At 39.6% G+C, this 25,879-nt stretch overlaps 1 protein-coding gene across 4 annotated transcripts in view; it reads left to right on the plus strand.

Annotated features, from left to right (window-relative positions):
* The window catches only part of mlip (muscular LMNA-interacting protein), a 74,802-nt gene that overhangs the window by 5,871 nt on the left and 43,052 nt on the right, over positions 1-25,879 (plus strand). For 2 of the 4 annotated variants that reach the window (XM_085477901.1, XM_085477904.1), the window contains exons 2-11: positions 944-1,069; positions 13,830-13,955; positions 14,489-16,033; positions 16,686-16,757; positions 17,201-17,281; positions 17,359-17,442; positions 17,567-17,602; positions 19,947-19,994; positions 21,009-21,071; positions 21,186-21,308. In XM_085477901.1, coding sequence (XP_085334027.1) covers positions 944-1,069; positions 13,830-13,955; positions 14,489-16,033; positions 16,686-16,757; positions 17,201-17,281; positions 17,359-17,442; positions 17,567-17,602; positions 19,947-19,994; positions 21,009-21,071; positions 21,186-21,308 — 2,304 coding nt within the window. The remainder of the gene's footprint in view (positions 1-943; positions 1,070-13,829; positions 13,956-14,488; positions 16,034-16,685; positions 16,758-17,200; positions 17,282-17,358; positions 17,443-17,566; positions 17,603-19,946; positions 19,995-21,008; positions 21,072-21,185; positions 21,309-25,879) is intronic. The other 2 variants (XM_085477902.1, XM_085477903.1) reach the window with 2 other exon arrangements.

Here is a 25,879-nt window from a genome sequence, read left to right on the forward strand (position 1 = left end):
GGTTAAAATATGGAGAAAAAAACAGCATCTCTGAAATATTAAAACAGGAAATTCATTCATTTTAAAATGGTACATCTTATTGAATATTTTCAGTGTAGATGTCATGAAGAGGGAAATTAGTAACAGCGACCAACATTTCTTTCTGCTGTAGAGTCCATGAGGGTTTCACTAGTTTTTGAAGATCTACAGCTCTTGGCACTTTTCAGACTGCTTTGTTGTTACACAGACACACAGAAGCACTGATTAGTATTTAGGCAATTTCCTTCCAGGCAGTCAATCTGAGGTTCTTGCCTCAGAATAGTAATTATGTCCAACCCACAGAATGTTCTGGACATTGACAAAATGCCCAGATTATCAGTCTGCCTCTGGTCCCTGAAGTTTTCCTGAGCTTTTTCTTAGTGGTCCATTAGTATCACTCCCTGCAAAGCTGTGATTACATCTGTCACATGCATTTCAAAAGACCCGCTGTGCAGCGCTAAACCCATGAATATTCTCACCCAAAATATGGAAATAAAAGCCGGCCCTGTGACGAAAACTCCTGCAGTGGAAACGCTACAGTTTTACTCTCAGTTGTGTTTGTTTAACACAAAGGAGGATCTTTTGCTTATTTGATGCTGATGAGAACAGGAGCTGATTTAATTGCAATCATCACTCCTTGTTGAGGGTATGTGTGTCAGGCCACTGAGCTGTAGAGTGCTTAATTGCCTCATCTGTGTGAAAGTGTGATGCTGGATAATTAGTGGTCGGGCATAGTTACACAACCCTGTGATCAGAAAGAGATCAGAAATGGGAGCGACTCAACGTTTCGTAGGGCGCTCGGCATCTTTCCTTAAACTTGTTTTTGCTTTCTAGCTTTTAATTGAGAATAAGCCTCTTTATGCTTGACTCAGCATGCTCTCCCATACTATATGAATGATTTGCTCCCCTCCTCTCTGTTCTACAGGTTTCCGTAGGAGTGCCGTCAAAGCTTTCTACTTTCACGTTTGTGCCAGCAGTGCAGAAATTGCCAATTAAAAACATTTTTACTGAGAAGGGGAGATCTGGAGCTCTGACAGAAAAACCAGATAAGGTACAGCAGCACCACTTGTCCACAAGATGGCAAAGCAATAATTATATAACTAATAACTAATATTCATCTTTGAAACAATTTGATTGTAAAACATTGATCAAATTTTATGCCTGATTTGTATTGGTTGTGGCGCTGCTGCAGAGCAACGCTTTCATGCTTCATGCTTTGAGTGGTGAGTCACTAGCACTGAATATGAGCCCACTCATCTGACTTGTTATATAAAAACTTCCTCCAGCTTATGTCAAAAGTTGAAGTAATCATGTTTTTGAAATTGCAGACTCGGTGTTAAAACGAGAAGTTTACATTTCTGTCCTTACTTAAATCGGATGACAGCATAAAAAAGTCCTTTAAAAAAGTTTTCATAGAGCTCTATGCAGCTCTGTGAAATACTAATCACACCTTATGATTTAGTAGCATGTAGAAGCATATTTAGCACTGCTAACTTGAAGTAATCTTTTTCTGTATAACTCTCTCTCGCATCACTGTGGAAGAATTTTGGCCCACTCTTCTTTAATGTTACCTCATTTTATTGTGGGTTGTGGACATTTGTTTACATCCCAACACGGCATTTCAATCAGGTTGAGGTCTGGACTTTGACTGGGCAACATTTTGAATGTTTGCTTTATTTGCAGCTTGCTGCAGTGCTTGGAATCATTGTGCTGTTACACGAACCCGTTTGCGCCAAGCTTTAACTATCAGACAGATGGCTTCACACCTGATTCTAGAATATTTTGGTATACAGACTTGCAAAGCAACCTCACTTCATCTCCCCTCCACCACTGCTCCCGATTGTTGGGGTGAGGTGTTTGTGCTGACATGTTTGGTTTTCACAAAATGTGAAAATGTGTGGACTGCAATAATGTCCAGTTCAGTCTGTTCTGTCCAAAGGACATTTTTCCAGAAATCTTGTGGTTGTTCAGCTGCAGCTTGGCAAAGCTAAATCTTGCAGCCAGGTTCTTTTCAGAAAGCAGAAGCTTTCTTTTGGTAAACAGTATGGTCATTAACTTGAACAGGGAGCTGAGAGTCTGAGATGCCTGCTCTTATTTACTTTTTATTATTGTGCAACTCATCTGACCTTGCGATGAATTTGCTGGGAAGTTTATATCATTGTGTTAACACACACCTGACTGCTCCACACCAGCAAACTGCCAAATATTCTGCTTTCATAGAGGGAGTCACACCTGCTGATAATCAAGATTAATCAAGTGCATTTAGTTAATCTTACCTAACCTTTTTAATTCCTATGAAAACAGTAAGGGCATACTTCGTTTTTCACATGACTACAAATATATATTTTGTCAATGAATTACTCAACTAAATTTGCATGTGACTGTATATGTCATTGGAGACAAACCACACAAACCCTATTTTTTATTAAAGGAAATTGGAATGAATATGTCCCTTTTTTCCATTAAACTCTTCCTGCCTGGGGGACACCCCAAGTCAGTTTCGCCTTAGGTTAAGCTAGGGTTAGGTTTATCACCTATGATGGCTTAGACTTCAGACAGAATATTAAATTCTTTTCAGTGGAAAATGAAACGTAAACTTTCCAAATGACTCTAATTGTAAACGACTAATAATGCCAGTCACCCGAGGATCAAAAGACACACCTTAGTTTCTGAGACTCTTGGTACTTCCTTCTCAGACATTGCAACAGATATCCGCATGAATCACCTTCCCAGAGGAAAAGGCTATAATTAGTTCTCAGGTTCACAATGAAAATATTTTACCCAGGTAGAAATTTCCTGTTACATTTCTACATCTTTAAACAAATTGATGGAGTCAAATTATTCTAAGTATTCCAGCAGCCAGACTCACACAGCCTATATCATGTTTGAAGATTCATATATCCACATCAAACATATGTCAGAGTGACCTCGGGCATTAAATTAGATGTTCTCTGACTGTAAAGGGCAGAAGAAATGGTTCTGCTGCTAATGACGCTCCTCGGCTCATTGCGTGAAAGTTACATTTTGTATAAAATAAGGAGCAAAAATGAATCAAATGTAAATAATCTCACACCATATACGTAACATTTTTTCTGCTGGAAACTACTTTAGTGCACACACACACACACACACACACACACACACACACACACACACACACACACACACACACACACACACACACACACACAGACATTAGAAACACCAGCTGATCTCGGGGAGGGGGCTGATGCTGACCATCAGTTGTCACGATTGCTGAAGGGGTTAACGTGCTGTTGGATGTTGATGCAGCATCTAAATCACAGCAGCATCACAGCTCTGCGTGCCTGGAGTCAGCTTGCTGTCTGCCTCTATATAGACTTCAAAGTTCTTCTCACTAGGGGGGTGACACCATTAGTTTCTCATCTTCCTCCACAGCTATTACCTACAGGAGTGACAGCCCTTCATGTTATTAACTGACAACATATAGGCGTAGCTACGCTGCTGCAGTGCAGAGAAGTGCAGAGAAGCCTGTGTTCAGTCTTTTTGTAAATGAACAACATAGAACTCTGTGTGTGTGTGAGTGTTTGCATGCATCCAAATTTCCCTGCTATGAATCCAGCTGATCTTCTGAGTTTTCTTCTCTATTCAGTTGGACCTCTACAGTGATCTATATCTTCCTCTCATATGGTTGCATTTTTTTTCTGTTATTCAATTAGAAAATGATTAAACACCTGTGGAAGTTAGCTACAGAGGTTCTTCTCATATAGATTTAAATGATCAGGTTTTATCATCTATATTAAGAAGTAATTAAGTATTACTGCAATCAAGCCTGATAGCTTTTTATATAATGATAAAAAACTATAAATGAGAAATGGAGTGGTATATAACTCCGTTGTACTCGGTTAAACACTCAAAGTGCTTTCTTAACACCTTTACACACCAGAAAAATAAAAATCGTCAAATGTTTTATTTAAAAGGTTTTTCGGACTCACCTGTTCTTTAATGAAGTTGCTCATACATGTAATTTCACTGGACAAATTTGCAGCGTTTAGCTCACATTCTTCTTTTTTTTTCTTTTGAATTTTTCTCTTGCAAATAAACAGATCTGACCAATCAGACCAAAGGATTTGGCTGCAACTGAGCTAGAGGCTCAGGCGTGCACCAGTATTGAATATACAAGTAGTAAAATAATATTATTTTACCTCAGACACACAGCTAGACGCTGCTCCGGGTCGATCGGCTTTCTGAAATTATTTCTCTTGCTCCTTGGATGTGGCCCCAAATCTGCCAGCAAGAGCTCAAACTGTCCCACTGACATCCTGAAATATATAAGAAAGTGGCCGTGATACGCTTCAACTCCTGGATCGAGCCATGAAATTGTCAGTGCTCCTGCCTTGTACTGAAAATTGGATGATGGACCCAGAATCCTCTCAGTAAGGCCCTTTACTACCAGTCTCATTCACACACACACACACGCACGCACACACGCACGCACGCACGCACGCACGCACGCACGCACGCACGCACGCACGCACGCACACACACACACACACACACACACACACACAAGCACTTTTATGTACACTTAATGCATGTATGCCCAAGCCTACTCTCGTGTGCAGACTGGAGGAGCTGAGGGCTCAATCCTCAGACGTTCCAGTTGGCAGACGACAGATGTTGGTGTTATTACTCAAGAAACAAATCATGCTCACTCAGCATTAAGGCAGAATGCAAAATCAACCAAGATCAGAAAAGTCAAGATCACTGGATGGATTGCTGTTCAGTGGAGAGGACTAGATGTTGCAGTCCCCATGCATTATCAGGGACTGTGGCGTCTGGTCCTTTTTACTGAGTAGCAATCTATCCAGTGCATTTTGCCACCAGATTGATGAACTATGTTATATTTTAGTCTTTAAGACCATGTTGGTAGGATGACCTTTATACCCAGAGAAGAATTTACCGCTCTCCATTAGGGCTGCCACAAACGGTTATTTTGATAGTCAACTAGTCACTGATTATTTTTGCGATTAGTCGACTAATCAGATCATCATCCATTGGAGGTAAAACGTACAGCTTATTGCACCAGCAGCATCTGCTCTTATATAACTATCATTAGCTTACAGCTTTAACTGTTTAAGGTATGTGCTAACTAAAAATAAAGACAAGATGATAGTTTATTAAATTTTAATGAAATTTGCAGATTGTTTCGGTGAAGTTTAATAAACTCCTTGCTATCTAAAATATAACAGGACACCGGAGTAAATTCTCGAGCATCTCACACTTCTGATGATCAGCTGTCTGCTTGACGTTTATTCAGCTGTGTAAAAACTATAACTTTAATCTCAGCCAAACCGATTTACTCAGGAACAAATGAAATACTAAAAAAAGCCAAACAATTACATTTTTAAGTTATCTAAGTGACTCATATATCATGTTTAACCTGAGTAGCGAAAGACGGCGGTGGGTTTGAAAAAGATTTGCCGGGAGTCCGGTGTTCTCACGGCTCTAGTTAGCCTAGCCCCCGGCTAGCTATCGAGCTAGTGGGTAACAGACGTCTCCGAAAACGTCGGAGCGCTTTTGAAAATATGTGGTGTCTTGATAAACTGAGAAGATATTTGAGGTTTACACAGCTACATTCTCGCCTGAAAATATGTTAAATGTTTATTTTGTGACCCAGAAAGAATAATAAGAGCAATATTAAAACTAACTAGCTGCCACCATTGTTGGAAGCTGCGCTATGAATTCTGGGACGCTACTTCTTCTTCTTCGGGGTTTAACGGCAGCTGGTATCCTTGTACATGCAGTGCTGCCATCTTCTGTTTCAGTCCGTTATTACACTCTTAAATCCTGCTACTTATTCCTGCGTTTTTCAGGATCTTACAAAGCTTCAAACGACGCGTCGACTATTAAATCAGTCGTCGACGATTTTGATAGTCGACGTAATCGTGACTAGTCGACTAATCGTGGCAGCCCTACTCTCCATATACAATAAACCATCTCTGAACACCAGAAATGACTGTTCCAGTGTAGATCTTGAAGACCCACACTATGACTAATATTCTCCTACACTGTAGGTTTGACCACTTTACTACTCTGAGCACCTCTGGTATGCACATTTCCGTTTCCAATTATACCGAGATCCATGTATGCCATGAAAAAGGCAGCAAAGGCAACTGACATTTACAATAGTTTATTGTGGATTTGTGAAATAAATTAAATGAATCAGCAACTTGACCCAAGTATACACGCACACACATACAGGTTAAGTACAAACACATACTTAAAAACACCCTTTAATCTTTTTTGTCATGATTTGATATGCCTGATCCGGATTTCAGTTTCATGCACATGGTCTCAAATGCAAAACAGCAACTGAAAGCAAATAAGGCCATTTTACTACACTTGATTACACTGATTGAATAACAGTTACATAAATAGTGAACTAGATCTATGCCAGAGGGACTGTCAGTGTGATATAAAGTGTTTTTTGTTTTGTTTTTTTTGGAAAATTATGTGTTCTCTTCACATGAAGTAGGTCGTATCCACCCAACTTGAGGTCAGCCATGACACATGCATGGTATTAGTGCTCGTTCATTCTTTACAAACCAAAGAAAAAAAAAAGAAAAAGCCATTTCTCAGCTGCAGCTGTAGGAGCACTGACACACACAGCCCACCTCCCACACCATGAATTTCTAAGACATCCCTACCTACACAGCATGGCGTTCTGATTGCACTTGAGTATCATTACATTAAACATTTGACGCAGCCTGTTACATTCCAGTGAAAATCTAAAGACTTGTTATTGGACGGTTAAGGAGCAGCAGGCTTTTTATATGCAGTGGATGGAAGCTTTTTTTAATTTTTAACATGGTTTTTTTCATTAGTGGATCAGTCACTTTTGCTCACGCCTCCAGATGATGACCATGCCGGTGGAATCAGCAGATGCAAGTAAACTCTCGTCGCAGTTGAAGCTGACATCCAACACTGGACCCCCATGACCCTGCAGCTTGTTTACTATCGCCTTGGTGTTGCGCTCGACATCGAAGAAGTAGACGCAGCCATCCTCGCTGCCAGTCACTGCAGCAGAGGGAGAAACACAAAAAGAAATGGCGTGGAGACATTACAAGGACAGCTTGAGAAGATTTAATTTGGGATTGTCTCTAGGCAAGGTGCACACTAATTACTGTGACAACAACAGGATGTATATTATATATTTTTTTCTCTTTCCAGCAGAAAGTAGAATCAACACAGAATTATCTGCACACTCTAATGCATACTGGGCGAAATCAGAAATGCACAGGTGGTCACACACTGCGCCTGACGAGAGGACGGAGACACACAGCTTGTTTATTTTCCACTTCCAGCATGAAGAGAAAGTAACACAGGCTATACACGAAGGAGAGCGCTTAATGAAGGTTGAGCTTAATCATAAATGTTGATGACTTAGCTTGCTGACAGATTTAAACAGACAGATGTTGCATGACCACCTGAAAATAAAATTATACTCCCTGAGCCTTGTTCTGCTGGAGGTTCCTTCCTGTTGGAAGGGAGTTTTTCCTTCCCACTGTCACCAAGTGCTTGCTCAAAGGGAATTGTCTGATGGTTGATGTTTTCTCTGTTCTCTCATTTGGTGCTATATAAACACAACTGATTTTAACTGAACTTATTCAAACATTTCTTTTATATCTTTAAGAGTCTCTTTATACTTTCCATCTTCTTTTTCTATATACAACAACAAATAATAAGAATAACAGGCCAATAAGAATCATTAGGTTAACTAACAGTAGTTTGCCTGGAGACACAAACCTAATAATAAAAACAAGTCTTAAAAATGATTGATAGATAGAAAATAAACCATTAAATCTAGCAAGGACAGACTTTGAGGTTGAGCAGCATTATAGTTTATAAAAGGGGATCCACACACAGGCTCCATATTTCTGTCCTTGGACTTTACATGACCAGAGTAGCTTTAGATGAGTCACAGTTTAAAATAATCTCAGTTCATCCACAGAGGGAAAAAAAGAAAAAGAAAAGAAAAAAAAAAAAAGAAGAAAAAAAAAAAAAAAAAAAAAAAGAAAAGAAACAAATCATGTATTACATGATACTAATGACTTTTCCTAAAAGCAATGCAGTATGTTAATTAATTGCTTTCCGCAGAAAGTAACTCACCTTAATGCTGCAAGCTTGGCTGCTCATCACTGCCTTTGTTACCTGAAGTTCAGGGTCAGGCTGCCGGGTCAGCAAACACTCAGCCTTAACATCATTCTCAGTTCTTGGCTAGCTTTGTGTTGGCATGCTGTCTAGTTGATGTTGTGTCGGGAGTATACTGGATTTGTTTCTGTCCTGGACACAGTTTTCATTTCACCATTGCACTAATGTCCTTATCTCCACTGCTGAAAAGCTGTCGATCACTCCACCATTGCCCTCCTCCTGCACAGGAACCAAAATCAGCTGACCGTAAAAGGAGGCAAAAGGTTGTTTGATATATTTTCTTTTCTTTCTATTCTTAATGTGCAGACAACTGAAGAACCTTTGTAATGCAAGTAATGACATAATTGTGCTGTCACGTAATAACTGACTTTAGTGTAATAAGTTTCATTACTGTGTGACTGATTACAGTAACACCTTACACCCAACAGAAGAAACTATGACTGCATTTAAGAACGATCTATTAAATCAGGACTGGGACAAGGTGTACAAAGAAGCTGATATTGATATTGCATATGGCATATTTTTAAGAATATTCATGGAGTTGTACGATAAAAACTGTCCAACAATAAAATACAACAGAAAGCACAAATATTCAGATAGACCATGGCTCACTAAGGGTTTACAAAATGCATGTAAAAAGAAAAATACACTCTATAGGGAATACCTAAAACAAAGAACAAAAGAAGCTGAAAATAAATATAAAAAATACAAAAATAAGTTGACCAATATTATACGTGTATGTAGAAAGGAGTATTATAGTAAAATATTGAACAACAATAAACATAATATGAAAGGAATATGGGATGTTTTAAACGGTATCATTAAAAATAATTCTGGACAACAAAGTTATCCACAATACTTTATCGATAATGGCAATATTATGGAAAACACTGCTGATAAGGTCAACAGCTTTAATCATTATTTTGTAAATATTGGACCAAAACTGGCAGAACAAATTCCTGAGTCACTGCCATCAGTAGAATGTAGTGAAAACCTGATTGATAGGAACCCTAACTCAATGTTCCTCACATCAGTGGAGGAAAAAGAAATAATTGACATTGTACACATGTGTAAATATAAAACATCTACTGATTGTAATGATATTGACATGAAAATCGTCAAGAAGGTCATTGAAGGAATTGTAGGACCTCTAACATATATTTGCAACTTATCATTTCAGACGGGAAAAGTGCCAAACAAAATGAAAATAGCTAAAGTTGTGCCGCTGTATAAAACCGGGGATAGACGCCACTTCACAAATTACAGGCCTGTTTCTTTACTACCACAATTCTCCAAAATCCTAGAAAACCTGTTTAATAAACGATTAGACAAATTCTTAGATAAATATAAATTACTCTCTGACAGTCAATATGGATTCAGATCAAAAAGATCAACATCTCTGGCATTAATCGAATCAATTGAGGAGATTACGAATGCTATAGATCAGAAACAGTATGCAGCTGGAGTATTTCTGGATCTCAAGAAAGCATTCGACACAATCAATCATGACATATTAATTAATAAACTGGAACGGTATGGGATTAGGGGGGTTGTACTGCAATGGGTGAAAAATTATTTAAGTGACCGGAAACAATTTGTGAAGCTGGGTGTCCATTCCTCATCATGCTTGGACATTGCTTGTGGTGTTCCACAAGGCTCTGTACTGGGTCCAAAATTATTTATTATTTATATAAATGATATTTGTAAGGCATCTGATATATTAAAATTAGTATTATTTGCAGATGACACAAATATTTTTTGTTCTGGGGGGAATCTAAAGGAGCTGCTGGATACAATTACTTCAGAAATGTGCAAAATTAAAAAATGGTTTAACAGGAACAAACTATCGCTAAATCTAAGTAAAACTAAAATTATCTTATTTGGGAATTCCCTTAGAAATGCACAAGTGCAGATTCATGTAGATGGTGTGGAAATTGAAAGAGTACTTGAACATAAGTTTCTTGGTGTGATTATAGATGATAAATTAAACTGGAAGTCTCATATAAATCATATACATAACAAAATTTCAAGAAGTGTCTCAATCTTGAGTAAAGTAAAACACATTCTGGACCACAAATCACTCCACATTCTCTATTGTTCCCTGATTGCACCGTATTTGAATTACTGTGCAGAGGTTTGGGGCAATACTTACAAATGTTCGCTATCATCAATCTTTATATTACAAAAAAGGGCCATAAGGATAATCCATAAAACTGGTTACAGAGATCATACAAATCCACTATTCTTAAAATCAAAAATTCTAAAATTCACAGATCTGGTTCATTTTCTCACAGCACAAATTATATATAAAGCAATAAATAACCTGCTTCCTGACAATATTCTAAAAATGTTTTCTAAAAGGGAACGGGGATACAATTTGAGGGGGGAATTAAATTTAAAACATCCTCGTATCCGTACAACATTAAAAAGTTTTTGCATCTCTGTGTGTGGAGTGAAGCTGTGGAACAGACTAAGTAAAGATATGAAGCAATGTCCAAGCATGGCGCAGTTTAAAAAGCGGTTTAAGGATATGGTTTTTACAGGGTACAGGGAAAAGGTAGAGATTTGATAGGGTGTTCTTGTCTAATATTTTCATGTGTGTGCGCATGCACGGGTTTGTTGGTATGGGTATATATGTATGTGTATATGTATGTATGTATGTATGTATATATATATATATATATATGTGTATATGTATATATATATATATATATATATATATATATATATATATATATATATATATATATATAAAATATATATAAAATTGTAGGTTGTGTATCCTTCAGGTGTTAATGGGGTTATTGAAAATGTGTATGTGCGCGTATGTGTGTATATACGTAGGTATGGATAGATAGAAACATATATGTGTATATATTAAAAAAAAAAAAAAAAAAAAAATTACACATAACATATAATGTAATTACAAGGAGGTATTTCTGTAGTCTATTGATACTAGATAGTGGAAAAGGGGTGGGATTAAATAAGCTTATGCTTCTTCCTGCTCCTTTTTGAACATGGACGTTATTTGGAGTTGTGGTTGCTCGTTTTCCTTTTGTTTGCTTTGTTCATTTGTCTCTTTTAATTCTATTTTTTTTTTATACTTTTTCAACATGTTCAAAATAAAGATTCAATCAATCAATCAAAAAAAACATTAAAGGGTATGTGTGAGTCACAGCCACCTCAAAAAGGAAAGAAATTTATAAATAAATGTAAAATTATAAATAATGAAAAATAATGCATAGAATTTTGTTACATGGTGGTACGCTGGTGCCTCACTGAGTGACATGCTTTTAAATCTTCAACACACACAAGTCGCCCCTGAAATAAAGCTCTCTTTGTTTCCTCCTTTAATTTTTCTCTCCCCTATTTGTTCAAGTCCTTGTCATCCTGGATAAAAGAAAGGCATTCGATAACAGTGAAAAAGGCTGCTTTCTGCTCTCAAATTATCCACTTTGTGAAGCCGAGTTACTCATTTTCACACCACTTTCCATTAAGCGCAGAAAAAAAGCCTCTTTGGTTCCACTATTGCAATCTTCCCTGCTCAGCCGCTGATATTTTACACTCAGGTTAACAGGGTGCCCATCAGTTTCACGCAGCGATCCGAGACCAGACTGAATGAGCCAGTCACATCTTTATTAATCTTCTATTCATTTGGGTTTTTGTTAAAACTGAAATCTAACACGAACAGTTGATCCCACCATTTGAAGTGCAAGAAAACAACTCCATAACACTTTCATATAGGTTCTAAATATAATGACATTTGACACAAGGTGTTTGATAAGCTTACTGACATTAGATGACATTTATGCTGCACACACTTCCAGAAATGAATGTCCTTCTGGCAGCTTTTCATTGCTTTGATTACTGCTCCTCTGCATTACAGGCAAAAGAAAAATACAGAGAATTTTTTAATTGGTTCAGAAATCTGAAGGTTGTCATTATAAGATAATGTTGTATGTATATGCCAGGGAGAGTGTGCTCATATCTATAATGATTCATATAATGAGCAGTTACACGTTTTAGCTCAACATGTATTTTCACAGATAATCCTGTTTTAAACTGGATTCCTGAAATGCATTTATAGTTCACTCACTAATATTAATTATATGGAAAACAATGAAAAGGCCTCATTTTTGGTTATCTGTGGCACTAGGTTTAAACAGTGTTGGCCTCTGCAACACAAAGTGAAATGAATGTTCTAAATAATGTGGACTTAACTTAATAGAGTTCATTTGAAGTTCTTCAGTGTCTAAAATGTATGCCACAAGGCTGCAGGAATATGTGCACTGCCGGTGTCGTGACTCAGGAAACTTAGCTTTACAACTTACCAGTTTGCCTGGAAATATGTGACTAACACTGTGAAACGGTGCATTTTAAACCAAATTCTATTTCTTTTCTTTTTTTTTGCTAAGTCTAACCACACAGCTTTGTTGCCCAACTTTAACCAAACACCAGAAAGGAAAAGTCAGAAATGAAAGTAAAACAAACAGGTTCAGTGCTGACTATATCAAAAAGATTAGCTGTCGCCTCACACCAAAAAGCTTCTTGGTTCAAACATGCTGGTCAGCATAGAGCTCTTCCTGCACCTTCGTGGGTCTTCTGGGTGCTCACGTTTCCTCTAACAGACATTTACTCAACATAATTAAACACCATAGAAGATTTTACGCTTCTAATATGGAATATATTTCTGAAATTGTAGCTATATAGTCAGAGATGTTTCTTATATAAAACTTCTATGTGCTTTATACAGCAGGCCCCATTCACACAAGCACTTTTTCCTACATGTGAGTGCTTTCTATGTACCATTTACACAGATTCACACTCTGGTGAATACATCAGAGACTTGGGGTTTAGTATCTTCCCCAAACATAATTAAGCATGCAGACTGGAGACTAGGGCAGCCAGAGACTGAACCACCAACCTTCCAATTAGTACATGACCTGCGATACTTCCTGGAAGTCAGCCTTCCCAATGTTTCCACAGGTTATTATTTGGATATTCAGTCCTGAATATAAACCTTAAGGATGCTCTGTTATCCTGATTGTTGCAAGCGCTTAATTTTTTGTTTGACTTCATTCTGTCTAAAATACACATAGCTATATATTTTGATTGGGTTGGGATCTGGAGAAATGGATTCAGAAGGTGCAAATCCTCAGGTGAGAAGGATCCTGCCAGAGCCTTAAAAGGTTAAACCTTTAAACCTTTTAAAGGTTTCTTTTGCTACTACCTCGTCTTTCTAATTATCCCCCGGTAAGAGGATTAAGGTCAAAAGGACACCACAAGCGCAAAATTTAAATTCCGTCTAGTGGCAAGCACGCCGTGTTACTGTAATACACAAAAACAACAAGGCTTTAATGTTTCACGCTCTCTGCTGTCACTTTATATTTATTATTAATACTTTGGCATGTACACAGACCCTGCGTCAGAAGCTCACATGACGCGTGTACTACGCCGGTGTCTGCAGGACATGTGCGTGCCCATGTGAGTTATATGTGTGGGGGGATGTGGCGTGTAGAAACCAAACACACCCCGAGCTCAGAAAGGGTCACTGATGATCACCTCGGGTTTCACACGCTAAGTTTCTGTTTAACATTTGCTTCATTTTCCCCTGTCAGAACGGAGCCGTGTCCCACGAGAAGACCAGCAGGAAAAGTGTATCAGACGGGGAGATTATCAGAGCAGAGTGGGTCTTAATTAACGACTCTGTGGAGGGAGGAGCAGGAAATGTAACCCTACCGCAAGTAAGTACAACTCTCAATGTCACGAGCAATGTAGAACTAAAAGGATTTGACTTAATGTGATGTAGATATGTGTTTGTGTGTGTACATGTATACACACAGTGTGTATCTTTGAAGGGTCTTAATTAACAATGTAAAGTTGAATTTGGTAAGCTGACATTCACTAAAAAGGCACTGTCAGGAAATTAATTTAAAAATGAAACGACTGTGTGCTGCTTTTCAAATGTGACATTTTAATTGGACTCTAAAAATACAAGAGTTCTAGTGTCTATAATGAGTACATTTCAGTCGTGCTTTTGCAGGGGGTCAGATGGTGTTTTTATCAAAGTAATTTCATAAACCAGCCATAAGCTTGTTACAAACGCTATTTTGCAGGGGTAGCATTTTTGGTATATCTGGGCTTTTAAGAAAGTGGAGGAAAAGTGCATTTTCAGTAATTGCTTCCTGAGGTGTGAATTTTCACATAAGACGCAGGAAAGAAAACGAAAATAAAACCAAACCCCAAACTATCTTTTTTCTTTCTTTTTGTTTTTCAGTTGAAGACTTCTCCAGCTCGTGCCAGCCTCTCTCAAACCAAATCCTCTCTTTCAATCAGTGCCCAGTCTCAAAATACACCCAACCACGCAGCCGCAGAGATGGCCTCCATGGAAACAGGCGCTGATAAACACAGGGACATTTCCCAGCAGCAGTGTCACCACACCTCCAGACATGTTGAGGTTAGCTTGGGTTGCTGTGCAAATAGAACGCCAGGGTCAGAGGACATATTAAGCCCCGCAGACTCTGGAGACCTGCTTCCCACACTGGCTTCTTCCAGGGAGTCCATCCTCTCAGATGCCTCGGACAGAGAGAAGAGCTGGTCCGCCGTGCAGCTTTCCTCGGTCACTTCTCCTGCCTCGTTAAGCCGTACCATTTCTCCCTGCTCATCCGTCCCCTCTGGTGTCTTCACCCCTTCTGTGATCCAGGTCAAGAGGCACTTTCTTGCTCCAGGCTCTAGTCTGATCCACATCCCTCAGACCTGCTTCTCATCCTGTGAGAGCCTCTCCTCCTCTGTCTTCTCCCAGAACCCTCCTCCCCGGCATCGGCCTCCTCTCACCCGACTCTCTCTCCTCACTGCCATCCTGAGAAAAGGTCGTCTTCCTGTTCTGTCCTCAGCGCTGCAAAGACCTTACACCCCCTGCTGGCCTGTTAACCCCGTAACACTGTCCTTCTGTAACGCGTGCTCAGCAGCCTCCAGCGTGGCCTCCATTCCCCTCGAGTTTTCGTCTCGGTTCTCCTCACTGGCATCTATAGACGTTCAGAACCACCATTGCAGGGAACCAACATGTCAGTCAAATGAGCTCAACAGAACGTGCACGCCATCTCAAGTGCAAAGACGCTCAGAGCCAGTGAATTTCACGCTACCCCGAGCTCCTGTATTTTGCTCAAACTTCCTCTCTGCTTCTCCACCAAAGCATGAAGAAACAGTCTGTACAACTTCCAAAACCTTGCCCCTCACACACATCTCCATATCCAAACTCCCTGAGCTGAAGCCCGGCAGTAATCACACGTTCCTCAAGGGCAGTGCGGATAATAACCTTAAAAAACTCATCTCCCCGTCCCCCAAACTCATTAACGAGCCACAGACTTCCACGCCCCAGAAATGGAGTCGCAAGCCAAATTCATCTCTCTCAAAGCTTCGTTGGCTTTCTCAGCAACTGAGATCTTCGCCTGTCTTCCCCCCTCATCCTGAGCCTTCTCATTCATGTGCAACGATTTTCCCCGCTCGTGCTGACACAGCATCACCTCTCCCTCCTCCACGAAATCCCACAGGAAGGTACGAATTAGAGAGGAGCCACTTCGACCCCACAGGTGCCACACATTCGCAGGGCATTCGCAAAGCTCCCTGTCTGTCGCCTTCCTGCTACACGCCCATTGTTTTTTCTGGATGGCCTTCACCCACCAGCTCTCCCACGCCAACGCCCTCTCCTGCTCCACCAATCAGAGATCTCACCCCTTCCCCTTTCTCCCTGCGCTCCACACCCTCACCAAGGCTGGGGAGTGGAATATCAGACTACAGTGACAGGGAGGGTAAAAAAAGAAAGGTAGCCTCTATCTGTGCCGTGTGCATGACTCGTTTAAAGTGAGGATATTTTTTACTGTGTTCCCTCTGACATACTGTTCTCACATGCTGCGTGGCTAAAAACAGACTTCTCGCACTTGACATGTGGATATCAAGCGGCATCGTCTATGTGGAGCTGATTTTAGATGTGTCTTTTATCCATTTGTCTTTGTCAGTGCTCATTTGTTCCTTTGCAACAGTTTCAAGTGCACTTTTCCAGTGTCTAAAAAGGTTTTTTTTTAAAGCCGACATTAACCGAATGGGTGCAAAATTCAGAGTATTAACCACCAGGAATTCAATTTATTTCGAGCCAGCAGGGGCAAAAGAAGTTGATAACACACTCATCCAGTTTTCTTGCCCGTCGGTGAAGGAAAACTAAGTTTGTTCATAATGTAATCCATCAAACAGGCCTCCTCTGCAGCAAAGTGATGTAGTTTCCACAGGCTAACACACTTCGGCTCACACTGCTGGACAACTCTGAGTTTGACTGTTTTGCATGATAAGCAGCCAGCACTAACAGGAGACAGAGCATGCCTATAAAACAATTTCCACCAGACTGTCTACAAAGTTTATCTTCAATAAAATTTAAATTGTAATTACATTTATATTCATATTGTTTGCTCTTCTGTCTCCAGACACACAAAATTACGCTAAGCTACAAATCCCTCGCCGCTATTCCCACAAACACCCTGCTACTGGATCAGCAAGTGAGTTCATTTCTGGCTCTAATCCCATTAATTTGCCTTGTTAAATGGCAAGCCATACAGTACGAAGCGCTAATGATGCAGCCAGTGTTGCTATGGTGAGCATGATGTGAGTAATTTAAGATAAATCTTGAGATGCACTAATCAGATTTAGAAACTGCAAAAAAAAGACATTTTGTTCCTTCATTTCAGAAGGACTTAACAGCAGCTGCAAGGACAGTACTTCTTAAAGCTTTATTAAAAGTCATATCATGCTCAGGGAGACATGAAAACACATTCACACCTCTGTATGATACATGTAGACGAAGGAGTTGTGCCTGTGAAGAATATAGAGTGGATCAACAGGAATTGTCTGGAGGAGATGTAATGAATTGCGTGCTATTGCTCCAGTGAAACCATTAGTGGTGGAGGGGAGCTCAATTTCTTCTCTCTCTTTGCATTCACAGGCCATAGATGAGCAGGTCGAGAGAGAAATGAGTTCCTGTGACACGCTGAACACAGGCATCGCATCAGACACCCACACTGAGGTACCACAGCACACATCGCCGCCGTTATTTACCGCACACGTTGCGAAACGGCATCAATAAGTCTGTGCTCTCCACAGATGTGCTCGCCTGCTCAGCTCCGGCAGCAGTCTGAGGAACTTTATGCCGTCATTGATGAGATATTGGCAAATTCCATTGCTGCAGTGAGTTTGGTGTTTTATTTCACTATTAATATGAAATTAAACAAGTATAAATGTGGTGCTGAAAGTCACTTAACAGGTTTCTTTTTTTTAATCCTTTAACTCCAACACAACCCTGCCACTGTAGTCCACCAGGTCATCAACAACCAACAATGGTCTGCAGGTAAAAGATCTCTTTAACAGCATGTGAGCTATTTTCCTTTGAAATTTTTACACCAAGATATTATCACTTTAAAACTAAGAAGTTGGAGGATTAAACACGTTACTTAGCTAACAAGTATTTTAATTTGCAAATAATGTGAAACAGGGAGGAAACGTGGGATCTGAGCCCACAGTGAAGTACGCACCTGTATATGATCATAACCTGTCTTATTTTCTGATTTCTTATCAAAATGATTAAAACTGTATTTTTCTGAGATTAGCATCGTGCTGTATCAAAGACATAAAAAGCTTAACCTGGCAGTAAATCCAAAAGTATGGTCATTTTTCCACAAACTTCTATTAAATTGAACTTGAGTTTGTTGCCACATGAGTCACTCCCGGATCCTATTATACAGAATGCAGCTTTAATTCAAATGTTTCACTCTCGGAGGCCATGTCATTTTTTTTTCCATACACACTTTATGCTTAGATGGAGCATGTCTTTATACTAACCTAAGGTGACTGGCTGCTGACTCCAGCTTCATATTCAACTGGGACACATCTGAGAATGGTGTCAGATCAATCTTTGGCCCAATCCCAGGTGAAATCAGTCACAAAGAAGTTTATTTATCTCCAAGGACACTGCTGCTCGCAGTCGTCGTTCACAGGCTCAGAATCGCTTAGTTTTTCCTCGTACACAACTAAAGAGCTTTCAGTCACTACAACTGCACTAAATCGACTCTGTGGAATCTTTTAAAAGAAGCAGTTAAAAACATTTTAGACTAAACACGCCTTCTGTTGGGAATTCTATTGATTGCATTTTATGTCTTTATATTGGCTGCTAAAATGTTCTTATTTATTTGACTCTTTTCCTGTTGCTCACTGCTTTGTGACTGTCTGTCTATGGAAAGTCTTAGCTTACCCTGCACTGGCTGATCTGATTGTTTTCTTCACTGGAAGATTGCAGCAATCAGTTTATATGGAAGATGTCAACTTGTCTGCAAATACTCACCAACCTGCTCACTGAGCAAATTGGAAACAGAACCCATTTGCAATCATCACAAAAGCTGCCCCTTTTGAAACACGTGGGTTACAGCTTTTACTTTGAAGGTGAACATCCTCCGTCTGTAGTTTCACATTCTTTTGCTTGGTGGTTAGTTAGCGAGTGTTTACAGACAAATGGCATCTTGAATACAAACTACAGATGACTGTCTGCTGGTGACCAAATCAATCATGAGCAGATTCTTGGTTTGCCCCCCCCCCCTGCTCTGCGAATGAGTTCCCCACTCAACAGCCAGATAGACAGTTTCCCCTAGCGACTGGTAGTTTCCATGAAGGTCACTGGCTGTTCTCTAGGTCTCTGGGACTAGTGGTAGCTGACTGTGTCTTTGTCAGCTACCACTCTGAAACGACATCATCTTGTCCAGTTTGTGATGATTAACAAAACTTAATTTTTTCCTCTTTTTATCTTTTTTTTGTCTTTCTTTTTGTAAAAACTGTTAAAAGTTCACACTGCAAATTTTGCACACACAGTGATGCAAAGGTGACTAAAGCATTGTCATCTCAGTTCTTTAGTGCAGAATTTGTTTAGGTCAATAAAAAGCAAACGAGTAAACACATACTCTTTGCACCCAGAATAACAATGCGAATCAGTGTCATCATTTTGCATCCTAATTGCAGTTTCATCATTTTTAAAAGGAGCAGGCAAGCAGCTTTCACACAAAAACACACCCAAAAACAAATAAAAGAGAGAAAGAAAATGTATATTTGTGTCTATATATAACTAAAAGTGTGAACCATTGAAGTAAAAACGAAATAGAAAAGATAAATAAAGAACTGTAGTAGCTTTGGAACTGAAGAAATGAGTCCTCTGTATACTGTTTTACTGAAGCACAAGCAGGAAGTTGGATAAAAGTGAATTTTAACTATATGAGCACAAGAAATGAAAGGACATCTGTCCATTATTTATCAAAGGAGAATGCTTCCTATAGTTTGCAGAGAAAACAAGTGTGTGAGAGAGAGAAAATGTCATCCATGGGATGTGTGCTCTTAAGCTAGATGCTTGTGTAAACTCAGCAGGGGGGAAAGTATTCATGAAAACATCAATTTTTCAATCGCTAACAAGAGAAACTGTGTTGTGTAACAAGAAAACATGTTAAATTCAAGTCTGAGAAAATAAAGAGACGCGTTCTGGAGAGACCATGATTCATGTTCTCCAAGGACTTCTTTAGATCATTTTTTCATTAATTTCTTTTCTAAAAAATGACCATCACAGTTACAAATGAATGAGTCGTTTGATGATTCTTTCTTTTTCCCTGACATCCAGCTTGTGTCATTCAGTTTCTGTTATTCTTCTTCATTTCCAGCCAAAAAACTCATCATTTTCAAAATCGTTGGGACGTGAAACCAAATATGTGAGTAGAGGTCAGGTAGTTTTGCACGTTGAATTAAAGGCAAATGCTTTCTGTTTTTCTCAGCTTTTACCCCACAGGATAAACAACCTGCTGCTGACGGTGCTTATTCTCAGTGTTGTTCAGATGCTTTTATTCCAAAATTCACAGGACATGGCGAGCAAATCATTTTTTCACTGTGAGGTGTTAGGTGAGATATTTTTCATCAGGAACTTGAAGGTGGCTCGAAGATTTTCCAAAACATTTGCTCTTTGAATATTATAAAATAGAACTTGCCAAATTTCAACCAGCTTCAAAAAACTTGGTGGCACAGTGGTGCAGTGATTAATGTCGCCTCACAGCACAGAATTTGAATCTGAGATTACATGTTTTCCCTGTGCCTACAGTGCGTGGGTTCCCTCTGCTTCCTCCTACAGTCCACAGACATGCATGTTGGGCTCACTATTGATTCTAAATGGGCTGTAAGGTGTGCTCTTGCACTAGGACAGCAGGGATAGACTCCATCCTCTCGGTCTGTGTTTGTACTGAGCTTCTGACAGATTTCACAGTTCACCAGGAACACGGGTCATTTATAAAGTAGCTTACTGCATAAGTATGCACGTATAAGAGGTTCAAAACAGCGTGCTATCATGTGTTGAAGCTACTTCAGCTCATAGCAACAGTTTATTAGCAAGCTCACAAATAAAACCTTATTCCTGGGTTCATTAAACTCCAATTTAAAACTTAATTTTCCTCTAAATTGTATATCTTCTTGCATGAACAGAATAATTTTCCGTTATTTTGAGTAAGAATAATTAATCTGATTTGCAACCAGATGTTTATGTATTTATGCTATCATAAAAACTCAAAAATAAATTACTTCTCCCAGTTGTGTATGTTTTCTCTCTGATGGCAAATATCATAATTAATTGAAAGAGAAGAAGGCGGGAGTGCTTTCGGTTATCAGTGTTTAACTTTTGTGAGAGGCATTAGTAATTGTGTTAATATTTCTTTTTTTCCTCTAACTTATTTATTCAGGCATCTTTATGCAGCTTGCACCCATCCGCCGACGTGGAGAGAAAGCTGCTGGGTCGCAAACAGGTACACATTCTTTAATTGATCACGCTCCTTCATCTGCTGAATTAGGAGAATTTATGAGCTGCTTATCAGAATTAATTCCTTTGTGCTGTCAAATGTCTGAATTGTACTATCCAGACAAAACCGGTCATTCGCCCGATGACGGCCATTCCAAGACTGACAATAGAGGATAAAGATGAATTTCATCCAAAGCCCTTCAGGCAGTTTGCCAGCAAGCAGACCTCAACTGACAAGAAAAGGGTAAGCTTGTGGCATTCAATCAGTTTTTAATTTAAGTGATAACAAGACTTCGCAGTCTGCACAATCCTCCACATTGACTTGAAATGTGTCTCATTGGTGCCAGTTGCACTGAACTGCAACTGTCAGACTCACAGTAAAAATAAGCTTCCAGAAACTACTCAGACTATATTCCAATCTCCATGTCATGGATAGCATGGATACTTTTTTTTTGTACATTTACAGTACAGAATATACATCCATCAGGCATAACATTATAGCCACTGACAGGTGATTATTTCTTTATCGTGGGAAGTGGTTGGGATATATTAGGGAGCGTGGAGTGAACATTTTGTTCTTAAAGCAGGAAAAATGAGCAAGCATAAGGACTGAGCGAGTTTGAAAAGGGTCAAACTGTGATGCTAGATGACTGGGTCAGAGTTTTCCCAGTCTGCAGTGGTTAGTACTGTATCTGTTGAAGGTGGTCTAAGGAGGGAACAGTGGTGAACCAGCAACAAGGTCATGGGTGGCCAAGGCTCAGTGATGCACGCGGGGAGTAAATATGGAACAGAAGAGCTACTGTAACTCAAACTGTCAAAAAATGTAATGCTGATTCTAAAAGAAAGGTGTCGGGACAAACAGTGCATCGCAGTTTATTGCGTATGGGGCTGCATAGCTGCAAACATCATGCGGATGGCCCAGTGGGTTTGGCACCACAATGAAATCTGGGTAAAAAAGCAAACCAGTGGAGGCAATGTGATGCTTTGGGCAAGCTCTAATAGGAAGTCTTGGGTCGTGCCATCCATATGGATGTTACTTTGATGCTTAGCACCAAGCATTGTTGCAGACCACCCTTTCAAGCGAACAGTGTATTCTGAATGGCTGTGGCCTCTTTCAGCAGAATTGCTCCCTGCCACAAAGCAAAAGTGGTTCAGAAATGGTTTGAGGAGCACAACAACGAGTTTAAGGTGTTTACCTCTGCGGGATGTGCTAGGTAAACAAGTTCAACCCATGGAAGTGCCACCTCTCTTACGAGACTTAAAGGATCTGTTTCTAACATCTTGGTACCACAGCACACCTTCAGGGGTTGAGCGGAGCCCATGCCTCGACCAGTCAGCAAATGAGGGACCAACATGATATTAGGCAGGTGGTCGCAATGCTACGACTGACTGGTGGACATTTCTAGATTCACCATAATATAAAATCACTTCAAACACAAGAAGACAAAAAGTTTTAGAAAAAAGACAAATTCTGGTAAAACTTCTGAACTTGACCGTATCCTATCTCTCGCCCTTCGTTTCCCTGAAGACACAAGGTAATTTGTCTAAAAGCTCTTACCAATTTTCCTTATGCTGAGAAAAAGATAACAAACTTGAACACCTTTGCCTCTATTATCAGTGTAGATACCGGTTCTTGTCTTCCTTTGTTGTTTGTTTTTTTCATACATATACATATATTTTTTCATACATACAAAGATATTTGTAATGTTTCCCCTCATCACTCTGTCATCACCCGGTCTTGTCAGATTATCTTAGGAGTCCCTTTCCTTCACGAGCCACTGAGCGTCTGGCTTGTTTCCAAACTGTCTCTTTCTCACATTAAAGAAAAGTGAAGTGATGCAGAAAGCGGTAACTGCTTCACTCAGCATCATGCTGGACGCCCAAAAAGCCATCTTTTTAGTGAAGTGATTTTTCAAAAGAAATTCACTTTTTTGTTTAAAAAGTATTGTGGAAAAAACATTAAAGCAGAAAACACAATTAGCTTGAATGTATCTAACAGGAAAGACTGTGGGGAAACACGTTTAGATATTACTGGAGCATGGATAAATGACACCTGATCAGTCCAAACTCATAATCATTCTCTGTAACAACTAATAAACTGTCCTGCTAACTGGAAATGGAGTCAACCTGGTAATGGCTTTCATTTCAATCACTGTTAACATTTTCTCTTAATAGTGTGATTGGGTTTTTGTTGCATCCTCAGAGAGACATGACTCCATTCTCCTTTTTGCAACTTTATTCTCCTCAGTTCAGTTTTGGAGTTTACAGGCAGCATAGCGTATCATCAGCAAAACATTGCTCCCACATCTCAGACACTGGCTGTATCCCAATTCAGGGTCTGCAGCCTTAAAGTACGCATTTCAAGGCCGATTACGTCACAGCGGCGCGCCGAAGGCTGTCCCAATTCAAAGGCTGCTCGAAATGCGGCCCTGAAATGCGTCCTTCATTTCCCTGAATCTTAAGGCTGTGGCAGTGTAGACTTCGTGGTCCAACATATCCCAGAATGCATAGCGCGGCGGTGGGTGTGGATAATTTTGCCGAAAAAAAACGGCGGATGAGGGGCAGCCGAAGAGTAAATTTTAAGTAAGTACTGAATATTATGTCACTTATTTATGTGCAAATGTTTAATAACGAAGAACATTAAAACATTACTGTTGGCCACATGTCGGCAAAGTTATGTGACATTAGTGACGTTTGTACTAACTTGGTTTTAAAGCTTTTACTTTAAAATATACGCCGTTCAATAGCTGAGCTTAATCTTACAGAGAATGATCAGAGCTCATGTAGAAAGAAACAAACAAATGAACAAAAGATTTTCTCCTTCATTTCTGTCAAACAAAGCTGTATGACACGTTTCCAGCTGTTAGTATCATGGTTGCTAGGCAACCTGGGCAGCGCAACAGAGGCTAGACCGTCCCATTTCACAAGCCTCGCACTTCCGGCCTTAGCGGTCTTTGAGTACGCGGCCCTTGAGGATCGTTGAGGCTGCGTATTTTAAGGCTGCAGACCCTGAATTGGGATACAGCCACTGTTTGTTTTTCTGCGCTTACTGATGACATCACACGTCTGAACTCTGACCTCCTGGAGCTAGTAAACTACAAAAATTAACTAGAAATGTGTCCAAAAACAAAACACAATTAAATAAGAATAGTCTTTAAAGATTTTCCCAACGATTCAGAAAAATGTACGTTTTATAACTACTTTTAGAGCGCAACATTTTGGCACAAAAAACATTTTAATGAGGGCTTTTTTGTTTTAAAATATACCCCTTTATATTGTCACACATTAGGAAGCTTCATTCTGTAAGCTTTCCAGGGTGGCGACTTTAACCTAATCTCCACCTAAAAGTTGATGATTCCACACTGTATTTTCTGTGCAATTATTCCTTTAATGGTCGGTTAACTTTAAAACATAACGATGGGTCATAATTTCTGCCTGCACAAATGGCTTATGACCCATGGCCTCTAAGGGCTGCAGTAACAGCTGTTAAAATATGCAGATTTAGACGGCTTCCCAATTGGTTTGTTACATTTGCAGAAAGAGTCATATTCACCATCCGGCTGTATGCTGTTTATACGACTGCTGCCATTTAACATGCTGGTGTTGTTTACCCATACAAACACCCACATGCTGCAGCAGATTGTGAAGAAAAAAAAGGTAAATGGCCTGTATTTGTATAGCGCTTTACTAGTCCCTAAGGACCCCAAAGCACTTTACACAACCAGTCATCCACCCATTCACACACACATTCACACACTGGTGATGGCAAGCTACGTCATAGCCACAGCCACCCTGGGGCGCACTGACAGAGGCGAGGTCAAAAAAGGTCAAATATATGTAATAAAATATTAATTTCTTCTTACGTTTAGGTGTGGGACTTGGAAGGAAGTGTTTCACATTTTGATTGTTCCTGCAATTATGTCACTGCAGCTGCAGTCAGAAGGCTCCAGCCACCAGTAAAACAAGCAAACAAGAAAAAGATCACTGTATATAAAACTCAGCCATTAGCACATTTGAAGAAAAAAAAACAAAAAAAACCAACTTTTTTGTTTAATTAGTACTTCCATTGAAGCATTGTCTAGAAGGCTACAGGCGGTCCAGCGTGTCACATTCATCCAGTTATTCTAATGGTGTACTGTGTTGGTACAAAAATAGGATGTTGCTGTCTGCCACAATACTTTCGACAGGGTGCCTTTTTGGTCAATTTCAGCTGTCATTTTTGAAGACTTGTGGCAACAACAAGCAGTTGCGTCAGTCTGTATTTATTGCCACATAACAGAGGCAATTTCTGTGACTATTTTCAGGGTGTATCTTTGGCTCTGTCGCAGAGAAAGGATGCCCCCAGCTGTGACTTTTGACAGCAGTTTGGAGTTTTGAGGTCTGGCTAGCATTTATGATCAGAAGTGTGCAGTTGAACAAATTATTATATCAGCAAATTGTGAAAAATGAAACATTTGACATTTGAAAATGCTACTCACAGACCAGATTTATTGTATTCATAAAGAGAATAAAGATGCTTTCTTATAGTCACGCAGAGAGGTGTAGTGTGGAAAACAGCAGACATCACTCTTACTTGACTGAGCAGCAAACAATGTTAGTTTATTGTCCTCTAATCATCACACAAGTAGCAACTTCCAAAATGGCAACCCATCCATCTCCCTCTCTGTCGTCCAGCAGTCCACCTACACTTTCAGACCCCGCCTTCTCATTTCAAACTGGCCTATCAGTTTGAGGAAAAAGAAAAACAAAGAAGATTCATTTTCACAAATAATCCTAAAATTATCATTCATTTGGCTGCCACAGTGGTTTGAACTG

The sequence above is a fragment of the Copadichromis virginalis genome, linkage group LG13, assembly GCF_057382275.1.
Source record: "Copadichromis virginalis isolate Kocher_CV1m ecotype Utaka linkage group LG13, C_Virginalis_male_GT1.1, whole genome shotgun sequence".
NCBI lineage: Eukaryota > Metazoa > Chordata > Actinopteri > Cichliformes > Cichlidae > Copadichromis > Copadichromis virginalis.